This window comes from Bubalus kerabau, chromosome 23 (genome assembly GCF_029407905.1).
Source record: "Bubalus kerabau isolate K-KA32 ecotype Philippines breed swamp buffalo chromosome 23, PCC_UOA_SB_1v2, whole genome shotgun sequence".
NCBI lineage: Eukaryota > Metazoa > Chordata > Mammalia > Artiodactyla > Bovidae > Bubalus > Bubalus kerabau.
This window is the reverse complement of record NC_073646.1, coordinates 15,445,540-15,464,376: the sequence shown is the minus strand read 5'-3', so window position 1 is coordinate 15,464,376 and position 18,837 is coordinate 15,445,540. Positions and strand designations below refer to the sequence as shown.

Here is an 18,837-nt window from a genome sequence, read left to right as displayed (position 1 = left end):
AGGCCATGTGGCTAGGAAGTGGCAGAGCTGGGATTCGAACACCAACAGTCCGGCCTCAAAGTGTTGACCTCAACACGGCATGGCCTCTCTGATGCCACTGACCTCGAGAGTTTATGGACCCCACAGCGTTGCTTTAGGACAAGCAGAGCTCAGCATAAACCCTGCCTCTGCCTGTCCCCATGGGCAGAGACCACATCCACTCTACTCCTGCCCTAACCCGGGTGTTCAGCTCGTTAAGAGACAGAACAAGAGCCCACCAGGAGCACTGAGGAGCTGTGACAGAGGCTGGATTGGCCATCTGAAGACACCTCTGTTCTCCTGGCTTCAGTTTCTGCATGTGTACAAAAGGACCCGCTGAGACCGAAGTTCCCTCACCCGGATGTGCTGAAGATGTAACATGTCTGCACCGGCTTCAACAGCAGAGCCGGGCAAATGAACACAGGTGCTGAAAGACATGTCTCCTGCCTCCTGGGCTGTTCTGGGTGCCCTGGGCCATCTTCAGGGGCAGAGACCTTCCATGGAGAACACTGAACAGAATGGGTGGCTCTTACGGGTTCTCCAAACTTTTTTCTGGATGTCAGCTCACATGGGAATTTGAACCACATGTTGGGGAGCCCTCTGGGGGCCCCAGAAACTCTGAGAACTAACCCAGGGTCACACCAACCCAGGCCACCTCAGATCAGGGGTTCTGCCCATCCCTGCACTGGTCAGATGCCACCTGTCCTCCGGCGACTCTCACTGCCTTGGGACACAGTCCAGACCCCGTGGTCTGGCTCAAGGACCCTGGCATCCGCCTCCATTACCCTCTCCTGGGATCACCTCCTCTCCCGACTTTCTTTCCTCCTGGGTGGAAACTGTTCTAAAATGTTTGACCTGCTCAACTTAATCCAATTGTCATGTCCTCTGAATTTTATTTCCTCTAAAAAGTGAACCCAAGACTTATTTTTGTTATGGAATAGTCTGACTTTTAAAAAAATAATTATTAGCTTTCCTTTTAAGCTCTATTCCTGGAGAGAATCCACCCCGTGGACTCACCTGATTCTTCCAAGGAGTGCCTGGTGCTCATGAGTGAAAATGAATGTTCAACCTACACCTGTCTTGTGCTGGGCTTGGGCTGAGAGCTAAGACACTAAGGGAAGTGCCAGGGAATTTTCTCAGATGCCATGCAATTCCGGGGGTAGAAATGACTTATTCCAACAACCTGGAAGCCCCAACAGAATTCCACATCACCTTACCTCTTACATTCCTTTTCCTAAAACTGACTTGCAAACACTAATGTATCAGTTGAGTTGCTCAGTCATGTCAGACTCTTTGCAACCCTGTGGACTGCAGCACACCATGCTTCCCTTTCCATTACCAACTCCCGAAGCTTGCTCAAACTCATGTCCATCAAGTTGGTGATGCCATCCAACCATCTCATCCTCTGTCGTCCCTTCCTCCTCCTGCCTTCAATCTTTCCCAGCATCAGGGTCTTTTCCAATGAGTCAGTTCTTTGCGCCAGGTGGCCAAAGTATTGGAGTTTCAGCTTCAGTATCAGTCCTTCCAATGAACACCCAGGACTGATCTCCTTTAGGATGGACTGGTTGGATCTCCCTGCAGTCCAAGGGACTCTCAAGAGTCTTCTCCAACACCACAGTTCAAAAGTATCAATTGTTCAGCACTCAGCTTTCTTTATAGTCCAACTCTCACATCCATATATGACTACTGGAAAAACCATAGTTTTGACTAGACAGACCTTTGTCAGCAAAGTAATGTCTCTGCTTTTTAGTATGCTGTTTAGGTTGGTCATAGCTTTTCTTCTATATTTGAAAGTGAAAGTCGCTCAGTCGTGTCCAACTTTTTGCAACCCCATGCATGGACTGTATAGTCCCTGGAATTCTTCAGGCTAGAATACTGGAGTGGGTAACCTTTCCCTTCTCCAGGGGATCTTCCCAACCCAGGGATCGAACCCAGGTCTCCCGCATTGCAGGCATGTTCTTTACCAACTGAGCTATAAGAGAAGCCCTCTTCTATATTAGTGTATATTAATTATTAATATAGTATAATTATAGTGTATATAATATACTGCTGCTGCTGCTGCTAAGTCGCTTCAGTCATGTCCGACCCTGTGCGGACCCCACAGACGGCAGCCCACCAGGCTCCCCCGTCCCTGGGATTCTCCAGGCAAGAACACTGGAGTGGATTGCCATTTCATTCTCCAATGCAGGAAAGTGAAAAGTGAAAGTGAAGTCGCTCAGTCGTGTCCAACTCCTAGCGACCCCATGGACTGCAGCCCACCAGGCTCCTCCGCCCAAGGGATTTTCCAGGCAAGAGTACTGGAGTGGGATACCATTGCCTTCTCCGATATAATATACAATTCATGCATATTAGACATACACTAATGTATATCCATTTAAAATTTTTTTCAAGTGATACAGATAGGATGATTAGAAAAACATTACATTAAGTCCATGATCCTGAGATAAGCACTACTCTGATTTCAGTGTATAATGTTTTAATTCTTTTCCAGAGAGAAAGAACACCCACCCTTACACACATACATCTTTAAAAGGCACTTTTTGAGATGCAACTTCCTTCCACTGGAAAGTGTACTAAATCTTTACAGCTTGGTGAATTTAACATTTATCTACACCTGTATATGCACCACCGGATCAGAATCTAGGAAATTCCCTCGTGTTCTCTCACAGTCAATTCCCCATAGAGTCACTATTCTGACTTCTATTTCATTGCTCATGCCTGTTCTTCAGCTTCATAAAAACAGAATCACACAAATGTACTCTTTTGTGTCTGGCTTATTCTGATCAATGTAGTATCTCTGAGACTCATCCTTCTTGTGTATATGAGTAGCTCATTCCTCTCTACTGCTGGGTCACATCCTTTGTATAAATATACCACAGTGTATGCATCCATCCTCCTGGACAGACATTTGGGGTAATTATGAATCAAAACGCTAAGCACATTCTAGCCAATTTGTTTCTGTGATACAGTCTCTTGATTCTTTTTTTTTTTTTTAAGTTTATTTATTTGGCTGTGCCAAGTCCTAGTTGAGGCACGAGGGCTCTTTGCTCTTTGCTGTGGCACGTGGATCTTCAGTTGCACCATTCAAACTGTTAGTTGTTTTATGTGGGATCTAGTTCCTCAGCCAGGGATAGAACCCAGGCCCCCTGTATTGGGAGCTCAGAATCTTAGCTGCTGGATCACCAAGGAAGTCCCTCTCCTAGCATACACACTGAGTGAGACTGCTGAGTTAAAGGAAGTCAACCCTGAAGATTCACTGGAAGGACTGATGCTGAAGCTCCAATACTTTGGCCACCTGATGCAAAGAATCGACTCACTGGAAAAGGCCCTGATGCTGGGAAAGACTTGAGGGCAGGAGGAGAAAGGGGCGACAGAGGATGAGATGGCTGGATGGCATCACCAACTCGATGGACATGAGTTTGAGCAAGCTCTGGGAGAGGATGAAGGACAAGGAAGCCTGGTGTGCTGCAGTCCAAGGGGTCACAAAGAGTTGAACATGACTTAGACACTGAACAACAATATATAGTTAAAAGCTATGAAAAAAATTCTCCCATAATCTCTTTCTAAGGATTAGTAAGGCAGTGTTTTCATTTTTCTACCTCCATTTCCAGTCCTGCCCACGCACATTATGCATTTTGTCTTAGTTATAATGACAGTGTGCTGACAACATGGGCCTTGGCTAACTTCTTTCCCTTTGTTGTTTAAAAATAAAATTGTTGGTGCCGCAACAGTGTGTTCCCAGTTCTCCTGTTAGAGGGATGTCAGCAGTCCATTGCCACATTACCCGCGGTGTGCTCAAGGCTCTGCTGCCAGCAGACATCTGAGCTGCCCCGAAAGTCACCTTGGGCCTCCTCTTTTGTTCTTTTGAATTGGGTCCTCCAGGAAAAGGTCCAGCCAGGGTCAGAACACCGGTTACATTTTTGATAAATGCAGCTGGAGGACTTTCCACAAAAGCTGGCATCGATTTAAAGAGAACACAGAGAGGGTCTGGGAACTGGACGTGCTCTGATTCCATCTTTGTTCATACTCACCAATGCCGGGCCACAGCATGATGCCCAGCCACAGTGTGTTAGGGTGTGGGGTCTGGCTGACCCGGCCAAGGCCTCCAGGAACCCACACCAACAGGCCACACACAGTGCAGTGTGAGGTACAGAGCACCCCGTGGCTTCTGATTCTTATTTTGTGCAACAGTTATTAGGCTCCCATCTAAACAGCAGTCTCCCGTTAGCATGTATGCTGCAGCTGCATTTTTTAATTAAAAAAATATTTTTACTAATATACATGCATTTGATGACTCTGAATTTACAACACTTATAATCAGCATGAGCAAGGTAAAAAGGTGTCCTTTTCAGGGGCAGGAAAGCACAGTGACAGTTATATCACATGTGAGTTCACATTTCCAATTCTGCCCCCTGGATCTCAACATGCTGATCTGTTAACTGGAAGCACCACAGTGAAGCTGACGCAGCCATCTTGGACCATGAAACCAACTTAAGAATGGAAAGCAAAGATGACAGAAACACATACCCCCAAAAAACCCCAAAACCAAACAGTGAAGGAATCTGAAGCTACCAAACTCATGAAGCTGTCAGATGTGTGTGTGCGTGCTAAGTCGACTCAGTCGTGTCCGACTCTGTGCGACCCTATGGACTGTAGCCCACCAGTCTCCTCTGTCCTTGGGATTCTCCAGGCAAGAATACTGGAGTGAGTTGCCATGCCCTCCTCCAGGGGATCTTCCCAACCCAGGGACTGAACCTGCATCCTTATGTCTCCTGCATTGGTAGGCTGGTTCTTTACCACTAGAGCCACCTGGGAAGCCGGAAGCTGTCATATCGGCCCTGAATAGCATATCTCTAAATTTCTATTATGACTTCCTTGGTGGCACAGATGGTAAAGAATCTGCCTGCTATGCAGGAGACCCTGGTTCAATCCCTGGGTTGGGAAAATCCCCTGGAGAAGGGAATGGCAACCCACTCCAGTATTCGTGCCTGGAGAATCCCATGGACAGAGGAGCCTGGTGGGCTACAGTCCAAGGGGTCACACAGAGTCAGACATGTCTGAGCAACTCACACTTCCACATTCCCTTTCAGATCTCTATTAAAGGGGAAAAAAATCACAGCTGTTATTATTCATGTCTCCATTATCTGCCTATGACCTAAAGAATTTCATACTTAGAGAAAGTTTAATGATAAAGATGACTTCATGGCTATAGCTTATTTCCTTTTAAAACTTTCGGCTTAAAAAAACCCTTATTATTAGGAAAAAAGGCTGTATGGTTATTGCACGCTGAAAACCATCAACTTAGGTAATCAAGACTGACCAAAACAAACCTTAACCCTCCTCTGAGACATCCTCCACAGCCTCACACTGGGGAAACTTAAATGGTCCCCGTTTAAGTTAAAAGTAAAATAAAAAGTTTAAACCATTTAAACTTAAATGGTTCTCGCGGGACAGCGATACACAGCAGGGCTCGTCCTGGACCCCAGGACCCACCTCTCACCTGCACAAAGAAGTAGATGAGGCCCAGGGGCGGGATGATGACGGCAGCTATGGGCGTGGCCAGCAGGATGATGATGCAGGCGCCGATGACGTTGAACAAGGAGCCCATGAACATCTTGATGACCTGCGGGATCATCGAGTCCACCGTGTCCAGCTCCTTGGAGAAGCGGTTCACCAGGTTCCCGCTGGGGGTCCGCTCGAAGAAGCTTATGGGCGACCGGAGGACGTTATGCAGTAGGTCCAGGTGCAGGCGGCAGGAGGCGAAGATGCCCCCGATGGACACGGCCATGGAGTAGCCGAACACTGTGATACCTACAAACACTCTCGCGTCAAACTCCACAGCAGGAGAGGGACCGAGCGGGGGCAGGGGCAAGGAGCCATGTGACCGTGTGGACAAAGCAGCCTGGACTCCCAGCTTCTAGTAACAACCATAATGGTGGCTATTATTAACCCAGCACATACTATGTGCAAAACTCACCGTGTCTTTCACGTGCATCTAATCCTTTTGAGGACCCTGTGTATGTTCTATTAGTACCCATGTTACAGATATGGAAGAATACTGGCGTGGGTAGCCTCTCCCTTCTCCAGGGGAATCTTCCCAACCCATAGATCGAACCCAGGTCTTCTGCATTGCAGGCGGATTCTTTACCAGCTGAGCCACCAGGGAAGCTCAACTGAAGCTCAGATGGGTGAACTCCTTTGCCCTCAGGAAGAAGAGGGTGGGCTCTGAGCCACACTACCTTGCTCAGTGCCAGCTCTGCCATGAATAAGCTGTGTGACTTTGGGCAACTTACTAAACCCTTCTGGGCCTCAGTTTCTGCATGTCTAAAACAAAGAAAAATGAGCTCCTACCTCATGTGACTGCTGCAAAAGTGAAATAAAACACCGTGAAGTGTTTACAGCAGATCCAGACACCAAGTAAGCGCTGTGAACGTTAGCTACTACTGGTAATGCTGCTGTGTCTGGGGATCTTTGCGGGACCACAGGAAGGGTATACAGAGGATTTCTCAGCATCCTCCCTGTTAACCTCTGAGGCCGGACCATCCTCCACTGTGGAGGCCGCGCTGGGCACTGCAGGACATGTAGCAATATCCGGCCTCTAGATCCCGGCAGCACCTACCCCATGGGGAAGCTGTGACAACCCCAGGTATCTCTAGATATGACTAAACTCGAAGTATTTCTAGACGTGAGGGCAGCACTGCCTGCGCTACGAACCACAAGTAGAAACTAATTCCCATCTTTGGGCAGAAGGCAAAAGTCCACAAACAGGACTTCACAGAAACTCCAACACCCTGCCAGAAAAATGAGGGGCAAGGGTCCTTAATCACCTTCTGTTTCTCAACTTAACTCATCTGTAAAATAGGCACAGTGGAGCTCCCTTCCCCTCTGTCTCCTAGAGCCACACGAAACACAGCATTCGAGAAACGTTCATTCTACAAATATCTGAGTGTCTATTATGTGATAGTTAGTGTTCATGTCTGTTTGGCTTGGTTTGTGGGTCTAACAAAACCCTGACAAGTTGAGGGACCTGATTCTATTAACAAGAAATGGAAGTGGCTCCAAGTGCCAACAGCAGGTGAGGGGCAAGGGAGGCTCACCTTGTGAAATGCCCAGGGCTCCATAGACACTCAGCCGGACTTGCGTGTGCTCCTGGGTCCCGTTGACAATGGGGTCATCCGTCCAGAGACTGAGCCAATAGTTAGAGGCCAGGGAAGCCACGTGGTTACACAGGAAAAGGAAGATGCTCAGAAAGGAGATGAAAAGTCCAATCGCCTTCATGTAGTCCCAGTACACAGAGAGCTTGACCTGACACCAGGAGAGAAGGCATCTTACAGAACACACCCACCAGCCATGCCTACCCAAGGTCAGCAGCCTCAACAGACCCTGTGCAGTCCACTGCCCCCACCTATGCTCAAGCCTACAATCCCTTTCCCCTTAGTTACTTGGCAAAGAAATCAGCAGAAGCAAAGGTTTTTGCCCTCATGGAACTTCCAGTTGAGCAGTGAGACAGGCTTTCATCAAATAACTTCCCAGATAAATGTATAATCCCAGAGAAGGGCTGAAGTGGCACATGATTCCACGGGAATATAAAACTGGGTATCCTGTCCTAACCCAGGGTGGAGAGGAATCAGAGGAGGTTTCCATAAGGAAGGGATATCAAAGAATTAACCAGGTGAAAATGAAAAATAAAAAAAGCATTCCAGGCACAGGGACCAACACGTGCAAAGGCCCTGAGGTAGGAGGGAAGCAGAAAGGAGGCAAGGATCTCTGGAGCACGGTAAGGCTGGAGAACAGGGAGTGGCTGGACCACACAGGACCTGAGAGATCCTGTCCAGGATTAAGTTTTACTCCAGGACTATCAGGAAGGCATCAAAGAGTTTGAAGAAAATGGGAAGATGGGACATGTTGCCTAGCAACCATGACCAAGTGTCACATACACTCCCCACACCCTCAGTCCTCTGAACACTCAACACCAATTCCTGCCTGTTGCAACTAGCCTCCAATCGCTTGGCACTTGCTCAGCCTGTTTCCCAGCTCCATGGAGTGACAGCCAGGGGCCTCTTTTACTCCGGTGTCTCCTGCGGAGCCCCGCATGGGGCCCGTGTAATTTACACGTGGTCACTCAAAGCGCAGCTGCACACCACAGATGGGTGCAGTGTGCTCTGGGTCAGCCTGACACCCAACCTGCGTGCTGTGGATTTGGCAAACTCCGGGTATCTTTCCCTGTGTGTGCGCTCCCTGTCACATCAGGCTTTTCATGAGGGTGGACTCCTCATAAATGGGATTAGTGCCCTTATAAAAGGGATCCCTCACCCTTCTGTCATACGAGGATACTGCGAGAGGATGGCCCCTTATGAACCAGGGAGCTCTCTCACCAGAAATGGAATCTCCTGGTGCCATGATCCTGGACTTGCCAATATCCAGAATTATGAGCAATAAATGTATGTTGTTTCTAAGCCACCTGTACCATGGTCTTCTGTTATAGCAGCCCAAAGGGACTAAGACAGGTATTAAAAACAAAGCCCCAGCTGAGACCTTCTCACTGATCAACAGGCACACCTCAAACACTTGTAGGCTTGGTTCCAGACTACTACAATAAATCAAATATCCTGATAAAGGAAGTCACATGAATTTTCTTGTTTCCTGGTGCATATCAAAGCTACATTTATGCTATACTGAAGTCTATTAAGTGTGCAGTAACACTATGACTAGAAACACAATGCACACACCTTAATTAAAAAACAGTGAAAGAAAGAAAGTGAAGTCGCTCAGTCGTGTCTGATTCTTTGTGACCCCATGGATTGTATCCTACCAGGTTTCTCCATCCATGGGATTCTCCAGGCAAGAGTACTGGAGTGGGTTGCCATTTCCTTCTCCAGGGGATCTTCCTGACCCAGGGATCAAACCCGGGTCTCCCACACTGAATTAAAAAAATACTTGGTTGCTAAAAAGTGCTAATCATAATTTGGGCCTTCAGTGAGCTGTAGTAGTAACATCAAAGATCACAAATATTATAATGTTAACATAGTATAACAATAACAAACATAATATTTTATATAATAACAAACTATAATAATGATAAAGTTTGAAATATTCCAAGAACTACCAAAATGTGGCACAGAGAGCCAACGTGAGCAAATGCTGCTGGGAAAATGGCACTGATGTTCAACACAAGACTGCCACACACCTTCAATTTGTAAAAAACAGCATTTGTGAAGCACAACAAAGCCAAGTGCCATCAAACAAGATCTGCCTGTAATAAGGGCAAAAATTGAAAATAAAAAGAAGTGAAAGATAATCTTTTCTGATGACACAATTAATGTTCTTCAGGGCTGCATCTGTGATGACTTGAAACCAACCCACACACAGCTGACCCCTGTGAGGCTGCAGCCTGGATTCAAGGCATCACGTCATCTATGGCCACCAAGGCCCCAGCTGCTCAAAGGAGGCAGCGGTCAGGCAGGCAGAGACTACAGATGCCAACCCTGGAGGCTGAGTGTTGGGTTCACATCCCAGCTCTGTTGCTCACCAGCCGTGACCTGTGGCAAGTCACCTTGGCCCTCCACCATGGTTGCCAGCGCTTAAAACAGTACCTTTTCAAGCCTCTTGGGGAGGAAGACGTAAGCCAAGATGACCACAGCACCCCGCCCAGGGCCCAGCCCCAGCAGACGCACAGCGACCTGACCACCATCCTCACCTGCCCCGTCTGAGCCTTGTCCGCCTCCACGAGCTTCCAGGTCTCCTCCGTGGGCCCAGGCTTCTGCAGCTCAGCGGTGCTGGTGTGATGCCGGCTCATATCCCCGCTGTAGGAAGAGGAGCTGCTGAGCTGCCTGGGGAAGCAAGGCACACGGATGTCCCCCAGATGAAGGCCCTGGGCAGGGTCGGTAACCCCTGCCCTAAGCACCAGGCCTCGTTCACGCTCATGATTATGTAGAGGAGACTCATAGAGGGGAGGGGTCTGGCCCCAGGGTCCCACGGGAGAACTATTCCTTTAGGCAGATTTTATTCCAAAAGCATCTCCTCTCCAACCCCACCCTGTGCTCATCAGCTTTATGAGGATCATGACAGACCATCACCCAGAGAGCCTTCCTCCCTGGGGAAGTGTGTGCTTGCGAGACGATGCGGGGTGTGTGTGTTCATGTGTGTCTGCGTGTGCACACAGCTCAGATCCACATGAGCAAAGGGATGGGGTACAACTTCCATCTTGTAGTCAACTCTACTGCCTTCTTGGTTTGTCTGTCTGCCCCGATGCGGTGAGTGTGGAGGTGGGAGAGGCCCAGGGAGCTGGGGACGGAGGGGTCCTCCAGGATGTGGCCAGTTAGGGACTGAGGAACCACATCCTGCCAGAAGCCTCGTGCGTTTGGAAGAGGATCCTTCCCCAGACGAGCCTTCAGCTGAGATCCCAGCCTGGCTGATGCCTGGGGTATAGCTTTTGAGGGACCCTGAGCAGAGGAGCCAGCTAAGCTGTGCCCAGATACCCCGACCCATAGGAACTGAGATGACAAACCACTAAGCTTGTGATCACTTGTCACGCAGCAATAGAAAAATGAATACCCAGTTGCTGTGTGTTTCTGCTCGGTCCACCCATGGTCTGCTACTCCAAGCGTCCTGTGGTCACCTGCTCCAACAGCCCAGGACTGCCTGCAGGCGCCTGCCCCATCTCAGCCAATTCTTACCTTACGCTGGCCGCCTGCACAGACCAGGGAAGTGCCCCTTCAGCCCCCCACATGCTCCAGGCGAGGCACTGAGTGCTGCACACACACTCCGAGCTCACACCCTGACTGTTGCCCCAGCAGAGAAGGAAGTGTGTCATGTACAACACACAGCTGGGCCCAGGAGGGGACTGTGGGCAGGGTTCTGAGGGGCACAGACGCTCATGCTCATTTTCTTCCCAGCCCATGTCTGTGAAATCCCCCCACCCCAAAAGAAGTAACCCCAGGCAGCTCCAGCTCACCTAAATAATAACTGAGCGGCATTTACTGAGTGCCGAAGGCAGGTGGCACTGTTCTAAGTGCCCACATGCCATATCACAGAGGCCTTCCTACAATCCTACACGGCAGGGGCACAAAAGACCCCATTCGACAATGGAGGAAACCAAGGCACAGACAGGTCAATGCCGCTCCTCCAAATACCCCATGATCTGACCAAAAGCAACCTTCTTTAAAGCACCAAAGCATAAAACTTAGGAGCACTGGCTCAGAGGCTGAACTCGGGTTCAAATAGTCAAGCTTGGCTTCTCTCTGGCTGTATGGCCTGTGGACAGCTCTCAGTCTGCCCACCTGTAAAATGGGAAGATGAGAGAAACTACCTCCAGGTTTATGGACTATACAGGACTTGGCACTGCGCCTGGCTCCTAATGGCACATAAAACGCAGCTGCTATTGTTACTGTGACTAGTTTGAATTGGCTGTTGGTTCTTATAGCCTCAACATTCCAGGCCCCGCTGAGTGACTTGAGCAAAGAGCCACGCCATGTAGGGACCTTGAGTGTCAGAAGTACAGACGGATGGTTAAATCCAACCGTGAGGCCTGTGTGAGCCATGCCCCCTGGCAGGAGTACAACGAGGCTTCCCCTTTGGGCCTCTGCTCTCTGGGAAGTGAGGTTCCGCCAGGATTCGGGGTGGGGGGGGCCGGGGAATCAGAAGCTAAAGGCTTTTTTTTTGGCGGTGAGCCTTGCTGCGGACACCCTGTTCCTCCTCCCTCCCCGCTGGCAGGGGGAGACACGTGGTGCCGGGAAAATCCACAGGGTCCCCCCGGGAAAATCCACAGGGTCCCCCGGCCTGCTCCGCCTCACCTCTGCATTTGCTTCCCTGCAGTGTCTGTCACCAGCATGCCGTTCTCCATCTGTTTCACCTCCTTCCCTGGACCGCTGACACCTGCTAAGCCTGGCAGAAAGGAGGAGGGGGCGGATGGTGATTTCAAGGGCTGGACACCAACACCTGTCACCGTGTGGGGAGATGGCAGACAACCTGGCCGCCAGGAAGCTCAGAAGGCAAAACCTGCTTTGCAGCGGCCACAGACAGGCTTCCCGGCTGGCCAGCTCTCTTGGGGACAGGGATGGTGTTTTGCAACCATCTCAAGAGCCCTGAGTAAGTACCCTGTGCCAGCAGCGACCAGCAAAATCCAGTTCTGCTGATGGTCTCTTGGCTGTGCGCAGCCTGGCTCATGGGGTCAGGATACAAATGAACCATGCAGGGGAAAGGACACACTCCTTTGGTCCCCAAGCATCCCAGACAGGGGTGAAACCCCAAATGAAAACAACTCCTGTGGACAAGGGCATCAGACACTGGAGTCCCAGGCGCCCCCAGACAAGGGGTTAACCCATTGGTTGCAGGATCAAGGGGAGGTCCTGAAGATCGGGGTAAGGGGTTACCTGGGACTGCTGGGGCAGTGGCTGTTCTCCCAGTAAAACGGAACTATTTCAACAACTGATACAGGCAGCACGGGCACACCAGCTGGATATCTGCGCCAATGCCAGGAAGTATCCGCCCAGCATTAACACTGATCCCTCTCACCTTAGAGACAGTGGCTGACATTTATTCAGTGTCAGCCACTGCGCTCTGCTGAAATACATTATCTCCTTTAATCTTCTGACAAGTCAGGGATATGTTTATTACCGCCCACTCTGCACTGACTTCCTTACTTTTTGGTGCTGGGAGACAGACAGCAGGAGAGAGAACGTAACGTAGGACTCCGAAGGGGTGACCCCGGCAGAGGATGCAGGAGAGAAGTTACGAAAGGGTATGAATACACAGACGGCAGGGAGATGCAGGAGAGAAGTTACGAAAGGGTATGAATACACAGACGGCCCCAAGTGACAAAAGGGGCCCGCCAACATGCTGATGCGACATGAACTAAAGCAGAATCCAGAAAGAGTGACTCTCTCAGGCAACAACCACGGGAAGCGACAGAGGATGGCAAGGAAGCAGGGCTGGGGGTCGTTCCTGGGCTGATGGGGGGGCCCTGAGCCGGTGATTCTCAGTCTTGGCCGTGCGTGAATCATCCCCTGGGGCCGGCCCTGGTCCCTGCACTGACTCTGCCAGGGAGGCCGACCCCACGCTGCGAGCAGTCAGGGGGCTGGGAGGCGTGGGAAGTGCTCGCTCACCTCTTAGCTGTGTGAACTGGGGAAGAGATGAACCTCTCTGGGCCTCCCTTTCCACATCTGCAGAATGGGAGGAATAGCATCACCAGCCCCCATGAGCAGGAGGAAGAAATGACACCGCACTTGGTGAATGGAAGAGAGGTCATGGTGCTTACTGTTATCTGCATTTTTAAACCTGTCCCATAGATAAATCTGGGGCACATCCACGACTGAGAATCACTGCTTTAAATATTTCCTTTAAAATCAGCATCTTTTTTTTAATTGGGAAAAAATTAAAACAAATGAAAAAGAAGAGTGATAACAGGCAGGACTTCCCATGCAGCGGCCTGCAGACAGAGCACACATACATGCATAGCACTGGGGCCCAAGCCTGACCTTGACTGTCTTCCGCTGTGCGGGGGGTGGGGGGTGCTTTACAACACTCCCAGAGAACCCCGTCTTTCAGCAGGTACTTCAGAGAGCCCCGTCCTGCCCAGCTGCCCAGGCGCCCTCTGGAAACCTGAGCCTCCCCCCTCCTCCTGCTTCACATGCAGTGGAGGTCCTCACAGTGGCCTCCATGGTGGCCTCTTCATCAAAACCCTATTAGCCCACTGGCGATACACCAACTGGGGCAGCTGGAAAAACTTCGTCTGCAAGGGAGGGACCGTGAGTCCCAGGAGGAGAATGGAAATGTGTGTGAATGGGAATGCTGCATCGTCCTGTTCTTTGCAGAGGACTTGCCCACTTCCCCAGTCTCCCAGACCTGTCTCCCAGGATGCCCAGGCTTTCCAGCCAAGGGGGAACCTGCCGAAGGTCAGCCCATCAGGACCCCTCCCCCAGAGGACTTGAGTGGTGGCCCCACAAGGACCAAAGATCTGTACAACTGCTCTGTCCCCTTCCGAGCACCAGGGGACGGGGCTGTGATGCTGGAGTCTCACGTCCAGAGCTCCCAATGCCCGAGTCTTGATCGTCCACTTTTGCCTTTGATTTCTGCTGTCTGTTTTTAATTTCCTTTTGCTACTTGGAATCTTTCTGGTAAACACCCTTGTTTAAGTGGCCAAAATCAGCTTCAGTCGCTGTCAAAAAGGGCCTTGGTGTGAATCCCCAGCCATACACTGCTGGCTCTGGAAGGCAGGAGGCATGGGTCTGCTCTGGGGACAGTTCATGCCTTTCTGTCACTAGAGGGAGACTGGGCAGCCTTTCCTGCTCAAGTTCTTCTAGAAGACATGCCACCTCTGGGCACCCCTGGCACCTGCAGCTACTCCACGAAGGGCTCATCACCCTGTGCTTGGGTCTTAATCATGCCCAGGAGATGTGGGTGGGATCGTAATAACCAAACTGTTACCATGCATCTTCTACCTACTGGGTGCTGGGCATTTCAAAACCAGAATCTCTTTCAAGGCTCGCTGGCTGTGGTCATCTGACCTGCAACAGTACGGCTTAGCCAAGGTCACTCAGTGGACCAATGAGAGATGGGAAGATTCTATCTGTATCCCCAAGTGACAACCACAAAGTGGCACACAGTAGGTGCCCAATAAATGCTGGATGAATGACGGAAAGGGATGGAAATGCAGACATTCAAGGGCCCCTCCTCAGGCATGCAGCAGCAAGACAAGTCATGTGCAGCCTCGTGCTGCAGGCACAGCCAACTCCAACCCGCTGTCACTGACCTTCCTCCTCATCCACCACGTTGATGCCTAGGAATTCACAAGACCCAAGAAAGTATTAAGAACCAAGGCAAAAGAACCCTCCCCGTGAGACCCCCATTTAAATGCCCAGAGAGGATGGATGCATGTTTTTCCTTAAAGGTGAGGGGCTAGGACAGCTAAGGGACCTGTTGCATTTGTGCCTCGGTTTCCCTGTCCCACGTGATCTGGGTGTATCCCTGACAAGAACAGTACTGCCTGGGGCTGGCTCCCTTCTCTAAAAGCTGTAAGTGTTCAAACATAAGACAAGCTAGAAAAATGCAGACTGACCTTCTGTCTTCACGCCTGTTTTCCAGGCAGCAGAGGGAGAGAGAGAGAAAGTATTTACAGTGTGAAGGGCAGGCGTGCCAGCCAGGAGGTGGCACAGGCCCCTAGCCAGTCCACAGTATTTGCTTCTTCAAGGGCACGAGCACCTTTCTCTGAGCCAGTTCCACGTGGAGAGAAGGGGGAAGGGGTGGTGACTCGGCTCAGATATCATCTTGGACCTTCCCAGGCTAGGACAGGGACCCATCTCAGGGTCCTTCCAACTCCCCAGGCTCACCTCTTTCACATGTTTAGCACCATGATGCCCTTGATTATTTAGCGTTTGTCTCCAGCACTTTCCAAGGTCTTATCTACCACTCTATTCCCAGCACTTTGTGCATCCGATGGCCATGTGGGGTTGCACAGGATGTTCACTGCGCAATCCATGGGGCACCATTCCACATGGTAGCTCAAGTACCAGATGTCCCCGTGGCACACAGCAGAGAACCAGATGGACAGATTAACAAATGAATGGCCACGTGAACAAGCAGAGATGACCTTCCAATGCCGGAAGAGGCACCGTATCAGACACAGTGATGTCATGTCATAGCCTAAGTCCACAAAGCTGGTTTCTAAACCAGCCCTAGAGAAATGTGTAAAATCAGCTCACAGTTGTTCCCAATCTGGGGTATACACACAGCTGTGTTATTGTCCAACCATTACGCAGGACATGCCTTAAATAATAAAGATGTAACTCATTCATTCACTTATTTAAACACACTCCCTGTGTATCTATGATGTGCCAGGCACTGTTCTCAGTCTTGGGGACACAGAGGTGACCAAAAGCCCTCACACAGCTTGGATTTCAAGGGAGAGAAAGAGACTATAAAGTAGCAGATCCAGAATTTACCGTGAGGCAGTGTTAAATGCTACAGAGAAACAGAAAGCCAGGTAAGGAGAAAATATGAATGATGCGGGGGTGGGGGAGTTGGGAGAGAGAGGATCATGTAAAATAATTCAGAAGCAAAGACATAAGACTTATAACCCAATGGGCTCTCCCTTGAGGGCTTCCGAGCACCAGGGGACAGGGCTGTGATGCTGGTAACCAGGCATCTCCTGGCCCTTGAACCACACAAGCGCTGCCTGGGCCGTGTGTTCGGCCGGCCGCTCATCCTCAAGGCTGGCACCTCGCAGGCTCGCTGTTTATTCTCAAGAAGGTTCTGGAACTCTGCCTGGGCAAGAGCCAGCAGGCAAGCTTCCCCCTTGAGGGAAGAATTCAAGTCACTGCTTTACAGTCAATGCCGGGTTTTTGACCAAAAACGGAATCGACTGGCTACATCACCCGGCCCGAGCCTCCCGCCTCAGCCCTGCAAGTTCTTCAGACTCAAAAGTGGAAGAAACACGGACACTGAGGACAGAGGGGAGGAATGAGTCGTCAGTCTGACGGGCTCTCCAGCTGCTGTTAGGAGCTTACGACTGACTTTTGCAGCAAGGGGAGGCACCTGGGACCTAGTGTGAAGAAAAGAAACAAAAAAGAGGGGCAGGAAAACTGGCAACAAAAATGCACGCTAGGAAAAAGGCCCTAAACGAAAACGACAGGTGGGAAACAGCCCAAACGCCAGGGCAGCTCCCCTCGTGGCGGTGGGAGAGCTGAAGCACGTTCTTTTTGCTGCTTCTTGGAGCTTTTCTAGCGTTCGCCGTGGTCTACAAGCGGCACATATTGATTTTATAATCAGGTTAAAAAAAGTTCAGCAAAAATCTGGAAAAGAGGGGAAAAAGACTGAGTGACAAGGTTGAGAGAATAAGACTGGAATAAAGTTTCGAAAAGCAGTCACATCGCTGGAGTCAAGGTCTTTCTCCCAAGATAACAAGGGAAGAGCCTGGGCAGAGAGAAGTCAAAGCAGAGCGGCTTCCACACCCTCGGCACCACTGACATCGTAGCGGGGTGATTCTCTGCTCCTGGGGGGTGGCGGGGGCAGGGCGGAGGGGGCTGCCCCGTGCATGGCAGAGTGTTTAGCAGCATCCTTGGTCTCTCCTGATAAGATGCCAGGGGTGCCCCCCTCCCTCGTTATGACAACCAAACACATCTGCAGACATTGCCAAGTGTCCCCAGGAGGCACAAATGTTTGCAAATTGCCATTCTAGGTTTTAGGTTCCTAATAAAGTCACCAGAGTAAATAAAAATGTTCTATACCTTCCAGGTACAAAGGTTAATGAACCACTTTGTCAATCTCTTTGCCAACAAATAGAAAGTCTCCTAAAAACAGGATAAGGCATATTCCCAGGGAGGGAGTCAGTAGCCCCCCCCCCAACCCCCTACTCCCGAACCCACCCCCATCCCAAGCCTAGCTCCCGTTCTCCATCTGAGAGAGACAGAATTCCCCCAAACCAAACATTCACCCTCCAGCCTGGGTGTTCTGCAAAAGACGTGATTAATCCAACACGGAAACAAAAATTTCCCTTTAGAAGGAGCCAAAAATGTGTTTCAGACAAATCCAAGGTCACTGGCACTGGCCACAGCTGAGCAAGACTGGACCCTGACGCCAGGCCTTATCGCCAGGGTCCCTCCAGAGAGGCAAAAAGACGGTGGGGGGAGAGAGCAAATTTTATTTTAGACCCAGAGGACCTTTGTGACCTGCCCTGCAGGGGGCTGAGTGGCTAAATTGGGGAAATGACCCCACAGCGGTGCAAGGGCGCTGGATGGTATTTTTACCACCAAAATTAAATGCTGACGTGCACACACAAAAAATTTTTTAATTGGCAGCATCCCATGTTCTGCATAATCTGCTTTGGATATGTGTGTGGCTGGGGACAAAGAGAAGGGGGGAAAAAAAAAATCCCTTCTGTGGCCAACAGGGTGCAAGGACTGTCCTTGCTCACCTGGATAGAATGGGGAGAAGAGAGAGAATTCATTCTGGGGAAAAAACTGAGATAATCCACAATTGCTCACCTGGATAGAATGGGGAGAAGAGAGGGAATTCATTCTGGGGGAAAAAACTGAGATAATCCACAGAGCATTATTTTTGCCTAAATATAGCCCACCAAGCAGATGCGGGGAATATAAGTTATTTCAAAATTGCTACCATGCTTTGTGTGACCTTGGCTTGACTTGAGCTAAGAGACAATCCAAGAAAGGAGACTCTGTAGCAAGAGGAGAGCTGGTTAGACTTACAGCAGAACTTTCCGACCACAGGAGCATAGACATGCAGAAACTCATTCAATCGGGCGTTTAAATACTAAAAGGGAGAGTTGGCTATCTCATGCTGGCAAAAGAAAATACTTTTCTTTTAAAACCTCTAGGGTTCGCAGCAGCACTATTCATAATAGTCCAAAACTGGAAACAACTCAAATGCTCATGAGCCGTTGAATGGATAAATAAAATGTGGTGTGTCTACACAATGGAATATGATTCAACAATCAAAAGAAATGAAGTGCTGATGCAAGCTTCCACAGACCGACCTCGGAAACATCACGCTAAGTGAGAGAAGCCAGTCACAAAAGAATTCTGTTCATACAGAAATGTTCAGAGTAGAACAAATCTACACAGAAAGGAGATTTGTGCGGTGGCCACTGTGACATATAGAAATACCAAATCACTATATTGTACACCGGGAACTAACACAGTGCTGTAGGTAAGTTATGCTTTAAAAACAAAATAGAAACAAAGACCAGATTTGTAGTCACCAGAGATGGTGGGGGGAGCAAGAATTGGATGAAGGTAGTCAAGAGGCACTAACTGCCAGTTATAAAATAAGTAAGTGCTAGAAATATAATGTACATCATTAATATAA

General features: G+C 49.8%; 1 protein-coding gene across 4 annotated transcripts in view; it reads right to left on the bottom strand.

Annotated features, from left to right (window-relative positions):
* The window catches only part of ABCC1 (ATP binding cassette subfamily C member 1 (ABCC1 blood group)), a 152,283-nt gene that overhangs the window by 11,619 nt on the left and 121,827 nt on the right, over positions 1-18,837 (bottom strand). For all 4 annotated transcript variants that reach the window (XM_055561633.1, XM_055561634.1, XM_055561636.1 and 1 more), the window contains 5 exons: positions 14,768-14,794; positions 11,811-11,901; positions 9,716-9,848; positions 7,116-7,323; positions 5,519-5,829 (listed from right to left, as the gene is read on the bottom strand). In XM_055561633.1, the coding sequence (XP_055417608.1) occupies positions 5,519-5,829; positions 7,116-7,323; positions 9,716-9,848; positions 11,811-11,901; positions 14,768-14,794 (770 nt within the window). The remainder of the gene's footprint in view (positions 1-5,518; positions 5,830-7,115; positions 7,324-9,715; positions 9,849-11,810; positions 11,902-14,767; positions 14,795-18,837) is intronic.